The 23,401-nt window shown below is 40.8% G+C and overlaps 1 protein-coding gene across 1 annotated transcript; it reads right to left on the minus strand.

The window, feature by feature from the left end:
• Window positions 1-1,150: 1,150 nt before the first annotated feature.
• dnajb14 (DnaJ heat shock protein family (Hsp40) member B14) lies at window positions 1,151-20,002 on the minus strand. Its single transcript, XM_061922992.2, has 8 exons — window positions 19,778-20,002; window positions 17,570-17,747; window positions 15,597-15,742; window positions 15,338-15,526; window positions 12,025-12,110; window positions 11,843-11,952; window positions 11,601-11,773; window positions 1,151-1,838 (listed from the first exon to the last, which is right to left on the minus strand). Exons 1-8 carry the CDS (start codon window positions 19,908-19,910, stop codon window positions 1,714-1,716), a joined length of 1,140 nt encoding a protein of 379 aa, XP_061778976.1. The 5' UTR covers window positions 19,911-20,002; the 3' UTR covers window positions 1,151-1,713.
• Between the last annotated feature and the right edge of the window lie 3,399 nt (window positions 20,003-23,401).

A 23,401-nucleotide genomic window follows, 5' to 3' on the forward strand; every position in this document is an offset into this window, starting at 1 on the left:
ACTCATAAGTGTAAGTTTCTCAATACCCGACCTGTTTTTTGTGCTTTTAAAAAATAATTAGAAATTTACTTTAAAAACGCTTTCTACTTCTAACAACCAAAAAGCTGTGAAAACTATGATGCTGTGCTCCAAATATGGACTATTTACGGAACTTGTGTGAGCCTATGGCTTTACACATTGCTAAATATATATATTTTGCATTCTACTCTAGTTACTTTGAGTTTACAACCCCCCCTGCCGCTGTATTGTAATGTTTTTGTACTTGTATGTTGAACATTATAAATAAAGGTTTATTAAAAAAAAATTATACATATATATATATATAATCAAATCAAATTAATTACACTTAAATAAAAATAAAAACAATTGCATAAATGATATTTGTTGGAATAATTGTTTGTAAGTTATCACAAAAGAAACGTATTACATTATGTTCCTGATAAGAAGATGAATGCTGTCTTTCGAGGCCTAACAAGAGGAAGAATGCTCGTGAAACGCCACTGTGATTTCAACACGGACAGATGGCAGGATCTGCTCAACTTCCAGAGGAACTCTCTTTGAAGAATTTCACAAACTCTCTTCCAACTATTTAGTAACCGAGGTCAACGCTATTTACGACCCGCTGCCCTCTTGAAGTCGCTGTGGTCAGGAGACGGGAGGGGTTATCCATTGTCCTCCAACACCTTCCCCAGCTGGATCCAGGAAGAGCCCAAGCCCGAGACATCCTCTTCTTGGTCTTCAAAGCGACCGAAAACAATGACTGTTTTACATACTTCCCATTCCTGCTGTGACATGTGTTGGTGCGTGAACATTGAACATCTGAATAAAAGAGGAGACGAAAACCTTCTTCGTCAGAGCGTGGTGCAGGACTGTACAGAGAGTGCAGTGGCCATGTCTCTCCTCAATATTGAGTCCAAATTGAATTCTGTCTCTGTTTGATTCCTTGCCTTTTGTCTTGTTTAATAGATGTCCTCAGTGTTTGAACGTGACAATATTCTCTTCTTCAGATGCCTAGTGATATAATTAAAAATGTTTCTAATAATGGGAATGTAAATGTGAAAATTAAGAACAAATGTAGTGTACACTTCCATTACTAAATACAGAATAATTGAATCAACAATAGCAGGCAGCGAGAAACACCCCCAGGCAATAATAATAATATTACTTTATTTCAATGATAAGCGAGCATTGAAGAAAATCAGTATCTTCTATAATTATTTAAATAACTGCATAAACTTCCAACATTCAAACATGAAAATGTACATCTGCATCAATAAGTTCATTTGTAGCAATGAGATGATTTCTCATCTGTTCTGATCCAGTGTTCTTCATCCATTCCACAGGTGTGGATAAACCACACTCCGTCCAAATTGATGTCTTCAAGCGGGTCATGCTGTAAGCTGATTGGTGGTTTGAAACAACAAGGAAGTGGATGTGTTCACTACTACAAGCACACAGCTTATAATCAAGCATCCTTTCTGCACCAGGAGAATGGGGAAACAAAAGTTTTTCTCCGGAATGTTGATTTCTTCTTTAAATGTGAGGCGAACATGAAGAGGGAATTTTTAAACTTCCAACATTAGAGCTACATCTTTTTCAGTAGGGTTTTTAATTTGTGATTGCACCTAGTGTAAAGGTCATTTCTTAAAAAACATGAACGTACACATCTATTCATATATATTTAAAAGATCTAACAGTGTCTTCAAGACTAACTCATCCGCCTCTAAAGAGGCTATTTAGTCTGTCTAGCTCCTTGCAGTTGTCCATTGTCATGAGCTCTGCCTTCTTGCGCATGCGCTCGTCTCTGTACACCTTGGCGGCATACAACAGGTCTGTTTCTGGAGGAAAACAACCACCAAAACATCAGACATGAAAAGATACATTAAAACAAATCATAGTGATGGATAATAATCATGTAGGCTTTATGTGGCTCTATTTTGGTCTTTTTTATATTATTTATCTATTATTAATATTATTATTAGACTCCTGACAGGCCCCATCACAGTAAACCAGGTCTGAGCAATTATTTTGACTCGGGGGGCCAAATTTTGGGAAAAAAGTCTGTCTGGGGGCCAGTATATCTGATTTTTAGGAACATTAATACAAAAACTCCCAATAATGTCTGAATGAATGCTAAAAACGTTATGACAGACCGCCTTAAAAAACAAAATGGAATTTTAATTGTTTTTGCTGAATGAGACACCTGGAATGTACCGTATTTTTCGGAGTATAAGTCGCTTCGGAGTATAAGTCGCACCGGCCGAAAATGCATAACAAAGAAGGAAAAAAACATATATAAGCGCACTGGAGTATAAGTCGCATTTTTGGGGGAAATGTATTTGATAAAAGCCAACACCAAGAATAGACATTTGAAAGGCAATTTAAAATAAATAAAGAATAGCGTCAAACAGCAGCGTTACAGCCGACTCGCACGCTGACCACAAACATAAAGAAGAAAAGTGCATTTAGTGTTGTGTAGATCAGAACATACACAGGCTTCTACTCAACATTGAACTGGCAATTTCAATGGGGAAAAAAGGCCTATTGCACCCTCTGCTGGACACCTCAAGCAATACAGCAGAACACATTTTTACCAGGACCACAGTGATGTCAAAAGTTTTTTTTTTATAATCCCCCCCCCCACAATAGAGACATTTTGCAACCTTTTCTTAGTTTTACAAAAACAGCAGCTAAATAGTGCAATTTTGCGTTTTCTCAACTAGAGATGTCCGATAATGGCTTTTTTGCCGATATCCGATATTGTCCAACTCTTTGCATTCCGATATCAAGCGATACCGATATATACAGTGGTGGAATTAACACATTATCATGCCTAATTTTGTTGTGATGCCCCGCTGGATGCATTAAACGATGTAACAAGCTTTTCCAAAATAAATCAACTCATGTTATGGGAAAAAAAATGACAACATGGCACTGCCATATTTATTATTGAAGTCACAAAGTGCATTATTTTTTTTAACATGCCTCAAAACAGCAGCTTGGAATTTGGGACATGCTCTCCCTGAGAGAGCACGAGGAGGTTGAGGTGGGCGGGGGGCAGCGGGGGTGTATATTGTAGCGTCCCGGAAGAGTTAGTGCTGCAAGGGGTTCTGGGTATTTGTTCTGTTGTGTTTATGTTGTGTTACGGTGCGGATGTTCTCCCAAAATGTGTCTGTCATTCTTGTTTGTTGTGGGTTCACAGTGTGGCGCATATTTGTAACAGTGTTAAAGTTGTTTATACGGCCACCCTCGGTGTGACCTGTATGGCTGTTGACCAAGTATGCCCTGCATTCACTTGTGTGTGTGAAAAGCCGTAGATATTATGTGATTGGGCCGGCACACAAAGGCAGTGCCTTTAAGGTTTATTGGCGCTCTGTACTTTTCCCTACGTCCGTGTACACAGCGGCCTTTTAAAAAGTCATACATTTTACTTTTTGAAACCAATACCGATACCGATAATTTCCGATATTGCATTTTAAAGCATTTATCGGCCGATAATATCGGCCGTCCGATATTATCGGACATCCCTATTCTCAACCAATAGTGGACAAATGTGTCTTGCTAATGGTTTTCTCCACCTGTTACTGTAGTGATGACATCATAAGACTTGTTATTGGTTTTTAAGATAGCAGTTGTCAAATTGTGTGACTTTGGAATCGACCTTTCAAAAAAAGAGCGGTCAAATTATGCAACTTTTTATAATTTTTTTCTCAAAATTAGTTGTCAAATTGTGCGACCTTTGGTTTTCTCTAATTTATTGGTCAAATTCTGCAACTTGTTATCTATTTTCTCAAAAATGGTTGAAGTGTTTGAACTTTTAATTACCGTATTTTTCGGAGTATAAGTCGCTCCGGAGTATAAGTCGCACCGGCCGAAAATGCATAATAAAGAAGGAAAAAAACATATATAAGTCGCACTGGAGTATAAAAGTCGCATTTTTTGGGGAAATGTATTTGATAAAAGCCAACACCAAGAATAGACATTTGAAAGGCAATTTAAAATAAATAAAGAATAGTGAACAACAGGCTGAATAAGTGTACGTTATATGAGGCATAAATAAGCAACTGGTATGTTAACGTAACATATTATGGTAAGAGTCATTCAAATAACTATAACATATAGAACATGCTATACGTTTACCAAACAATCTGTCACTCCTAATCGCTAAATCCCATGAAATCTTATACGTCTAGTCCAGGGGTCGGCAACCCGCGGCTCAGCAGCTTACTTGCTGAACCCCCCAATTTTCCCGTGAGACTTCCGGATTTCAGTGACTCTCGCAGAAAACTCCCGGGAATAATTTTCACCGATTTTCACCCTTACGGCTATTATAAGGGCATGCCATGATGGTACAACATTTGACACCCTCTACTATCTGTATTAACAGTGTGTCAGCCCAACTCTTATTATACAACATACATCTTCTGCCTGCACGCTTATGTGACAGCAAGGCATACTTGGTCAACAGCCACACAGGTTACACTGACGGTGACCATATAAAACAACTTTAACACTCTTACTAATAATGCGCCACGCTTTGAACCAAAACCAAACAAGAATGACAAACACATTTCGGGAGAACATCTGCACCTTAACACAACATAAACACAACAGAACAAACACCCAGAATCCCATGCAGCCCTAACTCTTCCGGGCTACATTATACACCCCTGCTACCACCAAACCCCGCCCCCACCCCAACCCTGCTCCCTCACACATCAACCCCCCCCCCCCCCCTCTCTCTCGTCGGTTGAGGTGGGCGGGGTTTGGTAGCGGGGGTGTATAATGTATCCCAGAAGAGTTAGGGCTGCATGGGATTCTGGGTATTTGTCCTGTTGTGTTTATGTTGTGTTACGGTGCAGATGTTCTCCCGAAATGTGTTTGTCATTCTTTTTTGGTGTGGGTTCACAGTGTGGCGCATTATTAGTAAGAGTGTTAAAGTTTTTTTTATACCGCCACCGTCAGTGTAACCTGCGTAGTTGTTGACCAAGTATGCCTTGCTGTCACCTACCTGAGCAAGCGGAAGCCCTATACAACGTGTGGCTGCTCAGGCACGCTCGTTGTAGTGGGTGCTATATGCTGTACAATCACGGCACGCATGACGCTGACAAGTGCCATACATTTAAAACTCGCGTGCCGCACCAGCTTTCAAATTCCACATAAAGGAGTGGGCAGCGTGTCTGAGACCTCTGGTTTATACATAGCACAAAGCATAAAAAAAACTCTGTATGCAGCGTTATTTCATTTAAAATTTCAAAAAAATATTTTGCGGCTCCCATTGATTTCTTTAATTTGTGAAACTGGTCAAAATGGCTCTTTGACTTGTAAAGGTTGCCGACCCCTGGTCTAGTCTCTTACGTGAATGAGATAAATAATATTATTTGATATTTTACGCTAATGTATTAATCATTTCACACATAAGTCGCTCCTGAGTATAAGTCGGCCAAACTATGAAAAAAACTGCGACTTATAGTCTGAAAAATACGGTACATGAAAATAAAGAATGTGGGATATACAATATTAACAGTGAACGATAAAACACGGAATATTTAGAGAAACAAGTGTGTATGGGGGCCGGTATATCTGATTTTTTTAGGAACACTAATACAAAAACATGCAATAATGTCTGATTGAATGCTGAAAACGTTATGACAGACCACTTTAAAAAACTAAATGGAATTGTATTTTTTTTTTTTACTGAATGAGACACCTGGAATGTACATGAAAATAAAGAATGTGGGGTTCAAAATATTAACTATGAAGGGTAAAACACTGAATATTGACGACTTGAACGTCACACCAACTCTCCATCTACTAGAGATGCGCGGTTTGCGGGCACAACCGCGGAGTCCGCGGATTATCCGCGGATCGGGCGGATGAAATTTAAAAAAATTAGATTTTATCCGCGGGTCGGGTCGGGTCGGGCGGTTGAAATAAAAAAAAATTAGATTTTAAATAGATTCAGGCGGGTGGCAGTTAAACCAATTGGGAAATATATATACATAGTTAAATGTTGTTACCCACATACGAAAAACGAGCAGGCACCTGCTGCATATGCCACAACAGAAGAAAAAAAAAAGAAAAGAGATGGACACTTTTACGGAGCGGAGAAGGGACGCCTCGCCGGGGTCCGGGACCGAGGCCCCTTCCCCCGAGAGGGCCCCACCGGGAGCCGTAGCTGAGGCGATCCGCGAGAAGGGCCCGACGCACGTCCAGGGTCACCACCGCGCCCACCGCACCGACACCCCGCCTCGTCCGCCTTCGCCGCGGCCGGCGTCACGCGCAGCAGGTAAGCAGCTTACCTGCCCGCCACCCCCGTGGCCGGGGGCTCGTAACAGGGGTCACTCCGCGCGCTCCGCCCGCGCAGCTTACCTGCCCGCCACCCCTGTTGCCGGGGGCGCGTAACAGGGGTCACTCCGCGCGCAGTGCGCTCACGAAAGGGGTGGGGCTCACCCTGGTTGATATAGACAGCAGGACGGTGGCCATGGAAGTCGGAACCCGCTAAGGAGTGTGTAACAACTCACCTGCCGAATCAACTAGCCCTGAAAATGGATGGCGCTGGAGCGTCGGGCCCATACCCGGCCGTCGCCGGCGGCGAGACGCGCTTGGAGGTGCGCTCAGCGCGGCTCCCATATGATTGCGCACTGGTGTGCGTCTGGGCCGTGACAGCGTGGCACGCGAATGTCTGTGCTGCATTGGATCAGTCTCCTTTCTTTAACAGGCAAAAGCTTTATAACCTCACTAATGCCTTGCATCGTCTATATTAGATATATAACAACGGGCGGGTGCGGTTCTGATTAAATGTTAGATCGGGTGGATGGCGGATGGTTGACAACTTTCTGATGCGGTTGCGGATGAAATAATTGCCTATCCGCGCATCTCTACCATCTACATATTTTACAATCAAGTGAAACGCAACAAAAATGCGACAAACACAGCGAAATATGAACGCGAAGGGTAAAAAAAACAACAACAAAAAACTTACAGTCTGATATATGTGATATATCACTAAGCTTTAGAACTTTGTTGTAAAAATCTCCTTCCGCGTCTGTCCCTGACACCCACATTTCAGGCTGACACTCTGTGGAAACGCTCCCCACCCACACTGCTTGGTGCCTCGTCTGAGCTGCTGTGACTAATTAGATTACCATAGTAACTAATAAGATTACCATAGTAACTAATAAGATTACCATAGTAACTAATTATATTACCATAATAACAAATTAAATGACCATAGTAACTAGTATATCATGCAAAAGTGCAGATTCCAACCATTGAAATACTTAGTATAGTTGAAGACTTCCGGTCATTAGAAAACATGAGTGCACATCATAATGGCAGCTACACTTTCCATCTTAAAGATCTAAAAAAATTATTTGGGGAATGTCCGGCGGGCCAGATTGAAAAGTTTAACGGTCCACATGTGGCCCCCGGGCCTTAATTTGCCCAGGTCTGCTCTAAACCAAATGCCACCGCCCTCATACACAAACTCAGTATGTTTACATTCACTACAAAACAAATGACTTAATTTGGTTGAAAACAACTTTTTAAAACACATGCATGCAGTATGCAATGTCTCCAAAATGTAGTATGGAAAAAAACTAAATGCGTGCATTTTTAAGTAAGACCAACATTTTTAGAGTATAATAAGTCTCTTATTCTTTTTAATAACATTGTTATTCTGAAGCTAACCAGTAATGAATACAATATTTCTTACCAATAATGCGACCGCAGCTGGGATTGGCTGAGCCACCCGCAACCTTGAACAGGTGCATTATTCAGTACTTATCGCGTTAAGCAATGTCAGCTAAGATTCATCTGAGGGCCAGATGCAGTCGTCAAGAGCCACATCTGGCTCGCGAGCCATAGGTTCCCTACTCCTGGTTTATGCCGCAGGCCAGCCCTGACAGTGTAATGCAGTGTTTTTCAACCACTGTGCCGTGAGATACAGTCTGGTGTATGGTCTGCAAATGATGTGTTGTTGTTGAGTGTCGGTGCTGTCTAGAGCTCGGCAGAGTAACCGTGTAATACTCTTCCATATCAGTAGGTGGCAGCAGGTAGCTAATTGCTTTGTAGATGTCGGAAACAGCGGGAGGCATAGTGCATGTAAAAAGGTGTCTAATGCTTAAACCAAAAATAAACAAAAGGCGAGTGCCCCTAAGAAAAGGCATTGAAGCTTAGGGAAGGCTATGCAGAAAACTGATGGCTACAAAGTAAACAAAAACAGAATGCTGGACGACAGCAAAGACTTACTGTGGAGCAAAGACGGCGTCCACAAAGTACATCCGAACATGACAATCAACAATGTCCCCACAAAGAAGGATAAAAACAACTGAAATATTCTTGATTGCTAAAACAAAGTAGATGCGGGAAATATCGCTCAAAGGAAGACATGAAACTGCTACAGGTAAATACCAAAAAAAGAGAAAAAGCCACCAAAATAGGAGCGCAAGACAAGGACTAAAACGCTACACACAGGAAAACAGCAAAAAAGTCCAAATAAGTCAGGGTGTGATGTGACAGGTGGTGACAGTACACCTACTTTGAGACAAGAGCTATAGTGATGCATGCTTGGTTATGCTTTAAAGTCATATCCAACAATTGTGACAACGACTTTTTACTGTCAACTGAGTTTTGTTTTTAAATTATTTCTGCTGGTGGTGTGCCTCCGCATTTTTTCTCCGCAAAAAATGTGCCTCCGCTCAAAAAAGGTTGAAAAACACTGCTGTAATGGCTTCTTCTTGAAGCAATGTAGGCATAATGGACTTTAGTAATAGAAAATAACCAGCAGAGGGCGCAATTAGTTGACGGTACACGTGTTTGCTACAATACAAATGCCTACTTTTAGGTATTTAAAAACAGCATTGATTACACTATTTGCCAATGTTTTTTTCATAGAAAATATAGCAGGTAAAATACTGCTGATCATTTTGGAATATTACCCTTTAAATGTTTGGCTGTCAAGAAAGTTAAAATAGATGAACTTTTAATTTTAGTGTACTCCCCCCACCCTGGTAATGTGTTGAAAGTTGGGGTGTAACTGAAGCCGTGTCTATTTACTAGAGGTGGGAATCTTTGGGCACCTCACGATTCGATTTCTATTAAGATTCAGGAGCTACGATTCGATTAAAAATCGATTATTGATGCATCTTTAATGTATATTGATTAGGGGTGTAACGGTATGTGTATTTGTATTGAACAGTCGGTACGGGGGTTCCGGTTCGGTTCGGAGTTTCCACACGGACATATTAAGTAAAGTAACGCACGTTGTGTAAACAATGCACAACACACGGCATGCTAGCAGCTAACGGAATAGGGTAGACTGACCATACGTCCTCTTTTCACCGGACATGTCCTCTTTTGCGGAGCTGTCAGGGCGGAGTTTCTTAAATGCCTCAAATGTCCGGCATTTTGAGTTAGGGTTGAGTGTATTTTCAATGTACGTTCAGGGTTAAGAAGGGGTTAAAAACAAAACAGCATTGGTGAGGGAGGGGCAGAGACAGAGAGAGAGAGAGAGAGTTATGATAAACGTGCATGCGTCGCCAGGCTCTGCTTTTTATCCATAGATTTATCACATTTAATTTTTTATTATCTATAGCAGGGGTGTCAAAAGTCATTTTGCGGCCCACAGCTAATGTTTTAAAGGTCCACGGCACATTCTTAAAATACTATTAAAATAAACAAAAACATAACAAAAGTGAAATAAAAAAGCTTAAAGGTTAAATATCATTTAGAAAAAAACAATGTTGACTAATAAAACAAATCTGTTTTTTTTCCTTTCAAACTGTCATTGCTCAAAACATAATATTGAATCAAAATCAATGTTATTATGAATTATTGACCTATCCAAGGTTCCCATTACTTCACATCAAATATTCCACTAAGAAAAATATTTTTGGTGGAAGATTTTGCAAATTTGGTAAATAAATAACCTAAAAATGTATATTTTGTTGTTTTCTTACTGTACCCAAAATGAACCGAACCGTGACCTCTAAACCGAGGTACGTACCGAACCAAAATTTTTGTGTACCGCATACCTGCCAACTTTTGAAATCAGAAAAACCTAGTAGCTAGGGTCCAGGGGCCGCAGGCCCCGGTAGGTCCAGGACAAAGTCCTGGTGGGGGGTTCAGGTTCGCCCCCCGACGCAAAATGATTATTAGCATTCAGACAGGTTAAAATGTTGCTAAAACCATCACTTTTCTATCAGTCACAGTGACTTTTCAAAACAAAAATATTACAGCAAAAATCATATGGGTTGATTGACATGTTTATTCTGTAAGCTAACTTCAATAGTTTGAAATTATTTTGACAGTTAATGCCAGTTATCCTGTCAACCTTTCACAAGACTTCAATTTGTTAATTGAAAGTATAAACAGTATAAACACTTTTTACAGTAAACAAATGGTAAAACAGTACTAAACAATTCCATTAAAAAAAATAATTGGTGTCATTATTAACTTTCTGTCCAAGCTTGTATAATCTACTGCCTTGTTCAATTGTAAAAAATATTCTGTGCCTAAAATTCACATTTCTATCACAATTATCATACTGTAAACATGGTAAGCTAACTTCATTAAAATTAATAGTCCTGTCAATAGCATGGAATTAAAATTCAAATGTAGTTTTTTTGTAAGCCTTTCAAAAGAATTCAAAATATGAAAAATTAATGAAAATTAATTTAAGCCATCAGACACTTGAAAAGTGGCACATCACATCTCTAATGTAATCATTTGAACTTTTCAACAGAAATAGCACTGCAAAAATATTAAGGACATACTTCTGTATTTTGGTAGTTATGCTGTCAACATTTAACAAGATTTCTTCAACTTGGACTTGAAAGCATAAATAGTATAAACACTTTGAACAGTATAACAGTACTAAACAATTCCAATAGATAACATTGGTGTCATTACCTTTTTGTGGCTAAAATCCGAAAAACGTTGAAAGTTTTCCACTTGTATCGCTAGCAACGGCATTAGACTTGTGTTTTTTTGTCCCAACGTGGTCTTTTACATCACTAATTGCTCCGTGTCCGATCGAAAAATCTTGTCTGCACAAGGTGCAATTCGCGTAGTTTTCACCCTTTTTGGAACGAATAAATATTCCCGGATAGGCTTTTGAATATTCTTCACGGAATGACTGCAGTTTTCTTTTCGGTTTAAGACTCGTTTGCGATTTTTCTCCGGCTGATTCCATGATCGTTCGCTCGTTTGGAAACAATGGCAACTGGTGCCTCGTGCTTGGCAGCGGTGCTATAAATAGCCTCGCGCATGGCATTCGGAATGGCTCGATAGGAAGTTACGGGAAGCAGTGTCGATTGTCATTGTTGTTACGCGATTTCGTGAATAAAACTTAAAAAAAAAATATTTTTTTTAATTCATGAAAAACCGTATTTTTTATCACTGCAACCGTAACCCGGAATAGGTTGATGAAAACCGTACTAATTACGGGAAAACCGGAGTAGTTGGCAGGTATGGTACCGTTACACCCCTAGTTGAAAGCAATACTCACATTGAATTGTTTGACAAAGGCGGACTAATCTACTGTCATGTAGTTATTATGATGGCTCTCTGTGTGAAAGAGGCTTAAGATCACTCACTTGTCTGTCTCTCCTTCCAACAGTTACTCCTGACATTGGACACGTAGTCTTCCTCCAGGTTTTTCTCGATCTGCTGCAACGCAGATCCTTTATATTCGGACTTGAAATCTTTGTTGACATAATAATACACGTGCAGGTTTTCCGTCTGCCGCTTAATGGTCTGACCCGTGGAGCTGAAAAATGATTTATGGAGTCAATCCGGTGCATACATAATTAAAGTGTGTGTGCGTGCGTCCACCTACGGTCGAGAGTACAGACTGTAGGGAAGAGGAGAAACCATCATCTGGCTGAGTATTGACACTAAGATCAGGACTACGATGGGCATCAGCTGAATGAACATTGAGAAACCACCCTGGAGAAACAAAAAAAATACCAGTTTGCAGCGTTGACAGTATGTGCAAAAACACACAATCCGTTCACTTACATCTCCTCTTTCTTCTGTCCTCTCTTGTCGCTGGTCTGCGTGATGGCTGTAGCTCGTCCTGCCGTTGGTGAAGGTGTGCGCGCTCGCTGCACAAGGACAGATGTGCGTTCACACTTTTTAGTTTGCGTTATTTTCTTTGGTATGTCTAAGACTAAATCAATAAAACACAATCATTGACAAATCAGTAAACTTAATCAACAATTACAATACAATTTACATGCCTAAAAGCAGTGGGAAAACTTTACTTTTTTGATAAGCTTCCATTTACCATACAAATATAGCTATACTACAAAATAGAATTATCAAGCATTATGCATTTAAAATAACTATAAAGAAAACAAGTTAAAATCAATTGAATGCTACTCCATTATAGTATAACAATTTGAATTATTTTAATGTGGGGCGGTATAGCTCGGTTGGTAGGGTGGCCGTGCTAGCAACTTGAGGGTTCCAGGTTCGATCCCCGCTTCCGCAATCCTAGTCACTACCGTTGTGTCCTTGGGCAAGACACCTTACCCACCTGCTCCCAGTGCCACCCACACTGCTTTAAATGTAACTTAGATATTGGCTTTCACTATGTAAAAGCGCTTTGAGTCACTAAAGAAAAGCGCTATATAATTCACTTCACTAATTATATACATATATCTTTTTATAATTAAAATGGCCATTTATTGCCATTAAATAGGGCTGGGCGATATATCGAATATACTCGGATGTATCGCAGGTTTGCCTCTGTGCGATATAGAAAATGACTATATCGTGCAACGTCATACGCCCTCGCCGAGCAGAGAGGTAGCGGCATGGGTAAAGTTAGCTGTGATGCTAGCGGAGTGGTAATACGAGATAAAGAAGGTGCGAATCTGGTAACAAATGAAGGAAGAATTCATTCCCAAGAAAAACAGCACGGGGTCCATCGTCTGGCGGTGGTTTGGCTTCAAGCGGGAAGATGATGAACAGACAAGCGTAATATGTCAAGTATGTGGCAAAAAGTAGCAGCACTGCTAATTTGTAGCATCATTTGAAAAGTCACCCGCTAGAGAATGAAGGGTGCTTGAAACTCCGCATGTCAACATCTCTGTTCGGTGACACACCAACAAAATGCCGGAGCAACCATTTCCAGATCAACACCGTATGAAACAAATAGTCAACAACAGACGGAGATAACGTCCGCAGGAACCTACCACATAGTGAAGGACATACACTATTTGATTTCCTATTATGCAGCTCATTTTATATTTGACACTTATTGAAATATCTTGTGTGACATCACGCACAAAAGTGCACTTTATTTGTTTTAAACTATTGTAGTGGCGTTCTGTACAAAAAGCGCACTTTCATTTAGTGTTGTTTTGATATGTCATCTTAGTGACATCATGCAAAAAAATGCACTAATAGCTTGTTTTAAAATGTCTCTGACAATCTTGCACTTTCTGTTTTGAAATGACATGAATGTTTGTGCCACTGCTTAATAACCGTTTCATAAATACACGTTTAGTTGTGATTTCCCTCTCTGCATGAAAGTTTAAAAGTAGCATATATTAATGCAGTATGAAGAAGAATGTTTTAATGTAGACACATAGAATCATCATACTGCTGTGATTATATGCATCAGGTGTTCATTCAAGGCTAAGACAAAATATGGAGATATATATCGCCAACTTATATATAATATATATATAATATTCCAACTTTTGAAATCAGAAAAACCTAGTAGCCAGGGTCCAGGGGCCGCAGGTCCAGGACAAAGTCCTGGTGGGGGGTTCAGGTTCGCCCCCCGACGCAAAATGATTATTAGCATTCAGACAGGTTAAAATGTTGCTAAAACCATCACTTTTCTATCAGTCACAGTGACTTTTCAAAACAAAAATATTACAGCAAAAATCATATGGGTTGATTGACATGTTTATTCTGTAAGCTAACTTCAATAGTTTGAAATTATTTTGACAGTTAATGCCAGTTATCCTGTCAACCTTTCACAAGACTTCAATTTGTTAATTGAAAGTATAAACAGTATAAACACTTTTTACAGTAAACAAATGGTAAAACAGTACTAAACAATTCCATTAAAAAAAAAATTGGTGTCATTATTAACTTTCTGTCCAAGCTTGTATAATCTACTGCCTTGTTCAATTGTAAAACATATTCTGTGCCTAAAATTCACATTTCTATCACAATTATCATACTGTAAACATGGTAAGCTAACTTCATTAAAATTAATAGTCCTGTCAATAGCATGGAATTACAATTCAAATGTAGTTTTTTTGTAAGCCTTTCAAAAGAATTCAAAATATGAAAAATTAATGAAAATTAATTTAAGCCATCAGACACTTGAAAAGTGGCACATCACATCTCTAATGTAATCATTTTTACTTTTCAACAGAAATAGCACTGCAAAAATATTTAAGGACATACTTCTGTATTTTGGTAGTTATGCTGTCAACATTTAACAAGATTTCTTCAACTTGGACTTGAAAGCATAAATAGTATAAACACTTTTAACAGTATAACAGTACTAAACAATTCCAATAGATAACATTGGTGTCATTACCTTTGTGTGGCTAAAATCCAAATTTTTACTTTTACATCGCTAATTCCTCCGTGTCCGATCGAAAAATCTTGTCTGCACAAGTTGCAATTTGCGTAGTTTTCACCCTTTTTGGAACGGATAATTATTCCCGGATAGGCTTTTGAATATTCTTCCCGGAATGACTGCAGTTTTCTTTTCGGTTTAAGACTCGTTTGCGATTTTTCTCCGGCTGATTCCATGATCGTTCGCTCGTTTGGAAACAATGGCAACAGGTGCCTCGTGCTTGGCAGCGGTGCTATAAATAGCCTCGCGCATGGCATTCGGAATGGCTCGATAGGAAGTTACGGGAAGCAGTGTCGATTGTCATTGTTGTTACGCGATTTCGTGAATAAAACTTAAAAAAAAAATTTTTTTTTTAATTAATGAAAAACCGTATTTTTTATCACTGCAACCGTAACCCGGAATAGGTTGATGAAAACCGTACTAATTACGGGAAAACCGGAGTAGTTGGCAGGTATGATATCGTGTATCGTGACATGGCCTAAAAATATCCAGATATTAATAAAAGGCCTTGTCGCCCAGCCCTAACATTAAAATGTTTATTTAAATTCTGCCCTTAATGTTTTTTGATTAGCCAGACTCAATGTTACAATATTACATTTAAAACTCCATTCAAATCATTTTTTTTAAACAATCTTTTAAAGTAATTATACCATATAATAAATAAACTAGATTGGCAGTCGTCCAATCAGGTTTCTCTGCTGTTATTCCGTAATGTTTCCTCACATGAAGGGAATCCTCCTCCAAAGAACATGTTGAAGAGGTCCTCAGGTGTGATGTCAGCCTCGAAGCCTCTGTGGAAGTCAAAACCGTTGCCGGGAGAGTGGCCTGCCCCGCTTGGCTCCTCCCCTCCAGTGACGTCATACTGCCGCCGTTTGGCCGGGTTGCTCAGCACGGCGTATGCGTTACCGATCTCTGCGGGGACACGCATGTTACAATGTTGGTTTGACATCATATACGATATCATCCAGGAAAAAAGATGTACTTTTAAAGGCCTCCGTCGCTCCAGGAGCTTGGTTCTTGTCTGGGTGGAACTTGAGGGCCAGTTTTCTGTAGGCCTTCTTGAGCTCCTCATCACTGGCCTCTTTGCTGACACCGAGCACTTCATAGTAGTCTTTGCAGCGCTTTATTCTGACGGAAAAACAAAGAAGGGTTACGCCAATTAGGGCTGAGCGATGTGGCTGAAAACGGAATCACGATAAGTGTTTTATATTGGTCGATATCAATAATTAATTTTTATTTTAATGACCTGTGGACAATAAAGAACAGGAGAAAAATATGTTAAACGTAAACATTTGTATTTGAAATGTAACCTTTGTCTAATCATATTGCCCACAGCTATAAAGGGAGAAAGAGAAGGAAATGCCAACACAACCATGGAAAGCACTTAATGTAAACATCCATCCATCCATCCATCTTCTTCCGCTTATCCGAGGTCGGGTCGCGGGGGCAGCAGCCTAAGCAGGGAAGCCCAGACTTCCCTCTCCCCAGCCACTTCGTCCGGGCTACAACAACATGCAAAAGCCAGAGCTGGAAGACCCTCCTGCCTCGTTAAGATCTCCCGTTTGGTAACACTTTGGCTGCGCGATACAACAATGGAGGACGGAGGTTTGCCGACATTGTTCAGCAGCTGCTTCTGACAACACGTCAAACACGCTAACCCATTTGAAGCGTCACCACCGCATTCAAGCAGCCTCTCCTCGGCGAGTCAGGCAGGGCTAAAGCAATAACAAATGTTTTTATAGCAGCAGATTTAAGTCCATATTGCATTAAAAACTAGATTTTGAGCCACTTCTATGATGGAAGAACAATGAGTCCATATATCCTCTTACTGCCAAGTTAGCCAGGCTCGGGGGGGAAAGAAAAGTTAATCTGAGGCTGAGTTGACTTAAAACTGTTTAATGTTGCACTTTTTATATGTAGAAGAAAAGTTTTGTCATTTTATTTAATCTGAGCAACAACTTGAGGCAGTTTAATGTTGATTAACGTGGACCCCGACTTAAACAAGTTGAAAAACTTATTGGGGTGTTACCATTTAGTGGTCAATTGTAGGGAATATGTACTGTACTGTGCAATCTACTAATAAAAGTCTCAATCAATCAATCAAAAAAAGCACTTTATATGTAGAAAAGTTTTGTTAAGAAACCATTCTGAGCCTTATCTTATTTAGTTTTTATTTTATATATGTTGACCACATTAACCCTGGCAATGGACCCTGTGTGTATATGTATGTTATGCCATTGTTTACAAATTTGGTAAATAAATAACCAAACAATGTATATTTTGTTGTTTTCTTACTGTACCGAAAATGAACCGAACCGTGACCTCTAAACCGAGGTACGTACCGAACCAAAATTTTTGTGTACCGTTACACCCCTACCTAATGCTAGTCTACTGATATCTTCTTCTCTTGTTACTCCCTGAAGCGGAACAAGTTAGAAACCTATTAAAGAGTCTAAGGTGCAGCAAAGGTGGAACTGTGTAGTATAAAACTGCACAAGGTAATGTTGGTGTGGGTGTTAAATTGTGTCATTCCAAGTGGTGCATTCTGTCTTTAGTGTAAAAGCATCAATAGCAAGTAGTCGTGCTGTGTATCATGCAGTTTCCCCAGTGTAACATATTTAACCTCCCTCCCTACCCAGCGCACAGGGGGTTCCCATGGTAACAGCTGTGCTTACATAACAATGCTGACTACAATGGCCAGAAAGGCCTTGAACATTGCAATTTCACCCTCACTCAATTCACTTTCCCTCTGTAGGAATATATACAAACGTATAATTGATAAACGCTTTCTATGCCCTCACGTCTCTTCCCGTTTACCTGTCTGAACAAACAGCTCCCTCTGGTGGTGGCTGTCTACTAATGAAAGCCATTCAATCTTAATGACATGAGCTGGCCAAAACAATAATAGTGTGTGTGGTCACAGGGAACGTTTTAACCGCTAACCAGGCTGCTCACCTTTGAACGCCTTCCACCTGATCTTGCGTGAACCCCTTCGATGACTCGCCTCCGCCAGACTCGTGCGTGCGGTCTTTACCCGCTTGTGCGCCTCCGTTCGCCGCATTGTCTGCGGCCCGTCTGCGATGCGCTCCGTTCGCCGCCGAGCTCCCGTTCTTGGTTAAAGCTGCCAACAAGGCTGAAAGTAATGTGAAAACACCATTATTTCATTTCATTCAATACAATTAAGTTATTTTATACATTTCTACTAGGGCTGTGAATCTTTCAGCACCACATGTTTCAATTCATTTCTTTGGGGTAATGATTTGATTCAATTAATACTTCTTTTTTTTTTTAATAACATAGGGAGCCAGTTCTATGATTAACTACATTTCTCCATAAAATAGACTAACAGCTGTTATACATTTTTATATTACTTAAAAGAACAAGTGGTTCTGTTGAATAAAATTCTACCCAAACATTTAATAAAGTCAAATACAAATAGGGCAACAAGAGAAATATCCAACACTTCGCTTTTCTAAAGATGTGATCATCTACGTCAACAATAAATCTGGCTGAGTAGCTAAACAGGAATTATAGAAAATAAAAATAATATTATATATATATATAAAATATTATTTTTTATTTTCTATCATCTACGTCAACAATAAATCTAATAAACAATAAATCTGGCTGAGTAGCTGGACAGGAATTATAGAATTATAGAAAATAAAAATAATATTATATATATATATATATATATATATATATATATATATATATATATATATATATATATATATATATATATATGGACAGGAATTATAGAATTATAGAAAATAAAAATAATATTATATATATATATATATATATATATATATATATATATATATATATATAAAATATTATTTTTATTTTCTATAATTCCTGTCCAGCTACTCAGCCAGATTTATTGTTGACGTAGATGATCACATCTGCTGTACAGATTTACTTTAGAAAATAAAATAAAAAATGTATGTGTAGAAATTAGAGGTGTCAAAAAATAGAATTTCTACACATACATTTTTTATTTTTTTCTTTCAAGGAAAATTAGATATTTTTTTTTTTTTTTGCAAAACAATTACATTCTAGATGATGTGTTTTAGGGATTGCCATCCATCCATCCATTTTCTACCGCTTATTCCCTTTGGGGTCGCGGGGGGCGCTGGAGCCTATCTCAGCTACAATCGGGCGGAAGGCGGGGTACACCCTGGACAAGTCGCCACCTCATCGCAGGGCCAACACAGATAGACAGACAACATTCACACTCACATCCACACACTAGGGCCAATTTAGTGTTGCCAATCAACTTATCCCCAGGTGCATGTCTTTGGAGGTGGGAGGAAGCCGGAGTACCCGGAGGGAACCCACGCAGTCACGGGGAGGACATGCAAACTCCACACAGAAAGATCCCGAGCCCGGGATTGAACCCAAGACTACTCAGGACCTTCGTATTGTGAGGCAGATGCAGGCCTAGGGATGCAGATGCAGGCTTCTTCCTACTCCTTTTTGAACATGTTGTGAAGCAGTGGCGGGGCGTGCGTTTCCCACCTAGGCCTTCAGTGATGTCTGACTTCAAAGAATACATCTCAAAATACCATAATTTTTGTCATCACATGACCATTGCTGGAGAAATACTATATTATATTATGTTGTCCCTATACCAATATATTGGTAACGGTACCAAAATTATTTCGATACTTTCGATGATGACGTCACAAATGTGTCGGGGCGGAGCTGTGACGTTTCACGTTAGCAAAGCAGGTGCTTACTACGCTGGATAATTACATCTTCTAGCTTGACATTTTGACCACAAATTGCTCTATTATGACATTGCCTATAAAATACTACAACGACACAGTTAAAACAATATATATATATATATATATATGCAAACACGCCCCGCGTGGATAGTCTAGCTGTCTGGGTACAGCTTAGTTTAGCTAGCTATTTAGCTGACGAGCCACTTCCGGCCTGGCTATGTTTTATTAGTTGTACTTCCGGCCCTGGCATGTTGTATTAGTTGTACGCCAAACGTGAAAAAAAACACGGAGTAATGTCCAACAAAATAGGCGTTCAAATCTTCCCAGGAACTACTAAACAATCCCCACCATCTTCCTGTGTCACTCCGCGGCTATGTTGGCCCCAGTGGAGGAGCAACACCGAAAGGAGCAACGCCGGCCTGCCTACCTTTAGCGCGGTGTGTCGGGAAGAGCTTCTCCGCTTTACGGAGGAACTTGAGCGCCTTCTCCTTGTCCCCAGCATCTATGGCTTTGGCGGCGATGTTGACACATTTGTCAGCCTCGTCCCTGTTTCCTTCCATCTTCTTTTCCTCCTCCTTCCTTCCTGCCCGGCTGGGTCACCTGACACACCACGTGATCACCTACTCGTTGGCCACTACATTAGGTACACCCGTATCAAAACATTCTTCTTTATAAACTCTCTTTTGGTTGACACTGTCAGAGAAGTGTTAGCCAATATATATTATTTATTAAATAGTACATCAGATAATAAAACTGCTTAATTTATTTCGACATTTATTTTATTTGGAGATGAATCACAAATATTACGTAATGTATGTAGAATATGTGGGATGTTATGAGCTAGGGAATATTAGAATTACAATACCCAGCATGCAACAGTTGGGACGAGCATGCGTGGTAGCCCCCGGTGTGTCGCCGAAAAAAAGTCAGAAAATACTTCTTTTTTTTTCATGTTTTTCCTAATAAATTCAGTTTACAATAAAAGGATAACATTTGAGGCGCTGTGGCTTAGCCTAACGTATAAAATAAAATTACAATCAGTAATTTTGGCGGCCATTTTACCGTGGCATTCTGGGAATTGTAGTTTTAAATTATTTTGACCATGTCGGGCATGGATTACTGATACTTTTGAGTTTTTAAGTGTGTGTGTGTGTCTATATATTTGTATATATGTATGTATGTATGTATGTGTATATATGTATATATATATATATATATATATGTTTGTATATGTTTATATTAGAGATGCGCGGATAGGCAATTATTTCATCCGCAACCGCATCAGAAAGTCGTCAACCAGCCGCCATCCACCCGATGTAACATTTGATCAGAACCGCATCCGCCCGCACCCGCCCTTTGTTATATATCTAATATAGACGATGCAAGGCATTAGTGAGGTTATAAAGCTTTTGCCTGTTAAAGAAAGGAGACTGATCCAATGCAGCACAGACATTCGCGTGCCACGCTGTCACGACCCAGACGCACACCAGTGCGCAATCATATGGGAGCCGCGCTGAGCGCACCTCCAAGCGCGTCTCGCTGCCGGCGACGGCCGGGTATATGGGCCCGACGCTCCAGCGCCATCCATTTTCAGGGCTAGTTGATTCGGCAGGTGGGTTGTTACACACTCCTTAACGGGTTCCGACTTCCATGGCCACCGTCCAGCTGCTGTCTATATCAACCAGGGTGAGCCCCACCCCTTTCGTGAGCGCACTGCGCGCGGAGTGACCCCTGTTATGCGCCCCCGGCAATGGGGGTGGCGGGCAGGTAAGCTGCGCGGGCGGAGCGCGCGGAGTGACCCCTGTTACGAGCCCCCTGCTGCGCGTGACGCCGGCCGCGGCGAAGGCGGACGAGGCGGGGTGTCGGTGCGGTGGGGACCCTGGATGTGCGTCGGGCCCTTCTCGCGGATCGCCTCAGCTACGGCTCCCGGTGGGGCCCTCTCGGGGGAAGGGGCCTCGGTCCCGGACCCCGGCGAGGCGTCCCTTCTCCGCTCCGTAAAAGTGTCCATCTCTTTTTTTTTTCTTCTTCTGTTGTGGCATATGCTGCAGGTGCCTGCTCGTTTTTCGTATGTGGGTAACAACATTTAACTATGTATATATATTTCCGAATTGGTTTAACTGCCACCCGCCTGAATCTATTTAAAATCTAATTTTTTTTAATTTCAACCACCCGACCCGACCCGACCCGCAGATAAAATCTAATTTTTTTTAATTTCATCCGCCCGATCCGCGGATAATCCGCGGACTCCGCGGTTGTGCCCGCAAACCGCGCATCTCTAGTTTATATATATATATATATATATATATTAGAGATGCGCGGATAGGCAATTATTTCATCCGCAACCGCATCACAAAAGTCGTCAACCATCCGCCATCCACCCGAACTAACATTTAATCAAAACCGCACCCGCCCGCCATCCGCCCGTTGTTATATATCTAATATAGACGATGCAAGGCATTAGTGAGGTTATAAAGCTTTTGCCTGTTAAAGAAAGGAGACTGATCCAATGAAGCAGAGACATTCAATGCGTGCCACGCTGTCACGGCCCAGACGCACACCAGTGCGCAATCATCTGGGAGCCGCGCTGAGCGCACCTCCAAGCGCGCTCGCGCCACTCAAACTGCTGCAGGCAGCTGCGTTCACACATGCATCTGTAAGCCTTGTCTTAACATCCTGTGGCACTCTTCTGGGATCACGGCGGACGAAACTGCTCATGCTCAGGGTGTTTGTGGAGGTTCGGGGTTTTGCACAAATGTGATGCACCATGTTAGATGTCCCGGTTTTGTGACTGTCGTAGACATAAACAGCGTCGCAGCTCTTGCAAATCACGTAGCCAGCATTACTATCATCCTGATTTACAACCTCATAAAAACGAGTCCACGCTGAACTTTTCTGGCCTTTTTATCCCCTGGTCTTTAGTATTCCCTTTTTTAGTTTGTCGCGTACCACGTTTGCTGCCGGCGTTGCCATTTCTTTTTTTTTTCTTCTTCTGTTGTGGCGTGCTGCAGGTGCCTGCTCGTTTTTCGTATGTGGGTAACAACATTTAACTATGTATATATATTTCCCAATTGGTTTAATTGCCACCCGCCTGAATCTATTTAAAATCTAATTTTTTTTTATTTCAACCGCCCGACCCGCGGATAAAATCTAATTTTTTTTTTTTTCAACCGCCCGACCCGCGGATAATCCGCAGGTCAGCAGCAGGAAGCATGAAGTGCTCTAAAACTTGCTGGTAGACGGCTGCGTTGACCCTGGATCTCAGGAAACAGAGTGGACCGACACCAGCAGATGACATGGCACCCCAAACCATCACCCAACCATGCAAATTTTGCATTTCCTTTGGAAATCGAGGTCCCAGAGTCTGGAGGAAGACAGGAGAGGCACAGGATCCACGTTGCCTGAAGTCTAGTGTAAAGTTTCCACCATCAGTGATGGTTTGGGGTGCCATGTCATCTGCTGGTGTCGGTCCACTCTGTTTCCTGAGATCCAGGGTCAACGCAGCCGTCTACCAGCAAGTTTTAGAGCACTTCATGCTTCCTGCTGCTGACCTGCTCTATGGAGATGGAGATTTCAAGTTCCAACAGGACTTGGCGCCTGCACACAGCGCAAAATCTACCCGTGCCTGGTTTACGGACCATGGTATTTCTGTTCTAAATTGGCCCGCCAACTCCCCTGACCTTAGCCCCATAGAAAATCTGTGGGGTATTGTGAAAAGGAAGATGCAGAATGCCAGACCCAAAAACGCAGAAGAGTTGAAGGCCACTATCAGAGCAACCTGGGCTCTCATAACACCTGAGCAGTGCCAGAAACTCATCGACTCCATGCCACGCCGCATTAACGCAGTAATTGAGGCAAAAGGAGCTCCAACCAAGTATTGAGTATTGTACATGCTCATATTTTTCATTTTCATACTTTTCAGTTGGCCAACATTTCTAAAAATCCCTTTTTTGTATTAGCCTTAAGTAATATTCTAATTTTGTGACACACGGAATTTTGGATTTTCATTTGTTGCCACTTCAAATCATCAAAATTAAATGAAATAAACATTTGA

Source organism: Nerophis lumbriciformis, linkage group LG27 (genome assembly GCF_033978685.3).
Source record: "Nerophis lumbriciformis linkage group LG27, RoL_Nlum_v2.1, whole genome shotgun sequence".
In the NCBI taxonomy this organism is placed as follows: domain Eukaryota; kingdom Metazoa; phylum Chordata; class Actinopteri; order Syngnathiformes; family Syngnathidae; genus Nerophis; species Nerophis lumbriciformis.

Coding starts and splice junctions, on each gene's coding strand:
- dnajb14 (XM_061922992.2), bottom strand. CDS start 19,910: ATGGAAGGAAACAGGGACGAGGCTGACAAATGTGTCAACATCGCCGCC. Junction 17,748..19,777: donor CCCGACACACCGCGCTAAAG/GTAGGCAGGCCG, acceptor CATTACTTTCAG/CCTTGTTGGCAGCTTTAACC. Junction 11,953..12,024: donor GGACAGAAGAAAGAGGAGAT/GTAAGTGAACGG, acceptor TTGTTTCTCCAG/GGTGGTTTCTCAATGTTCAT.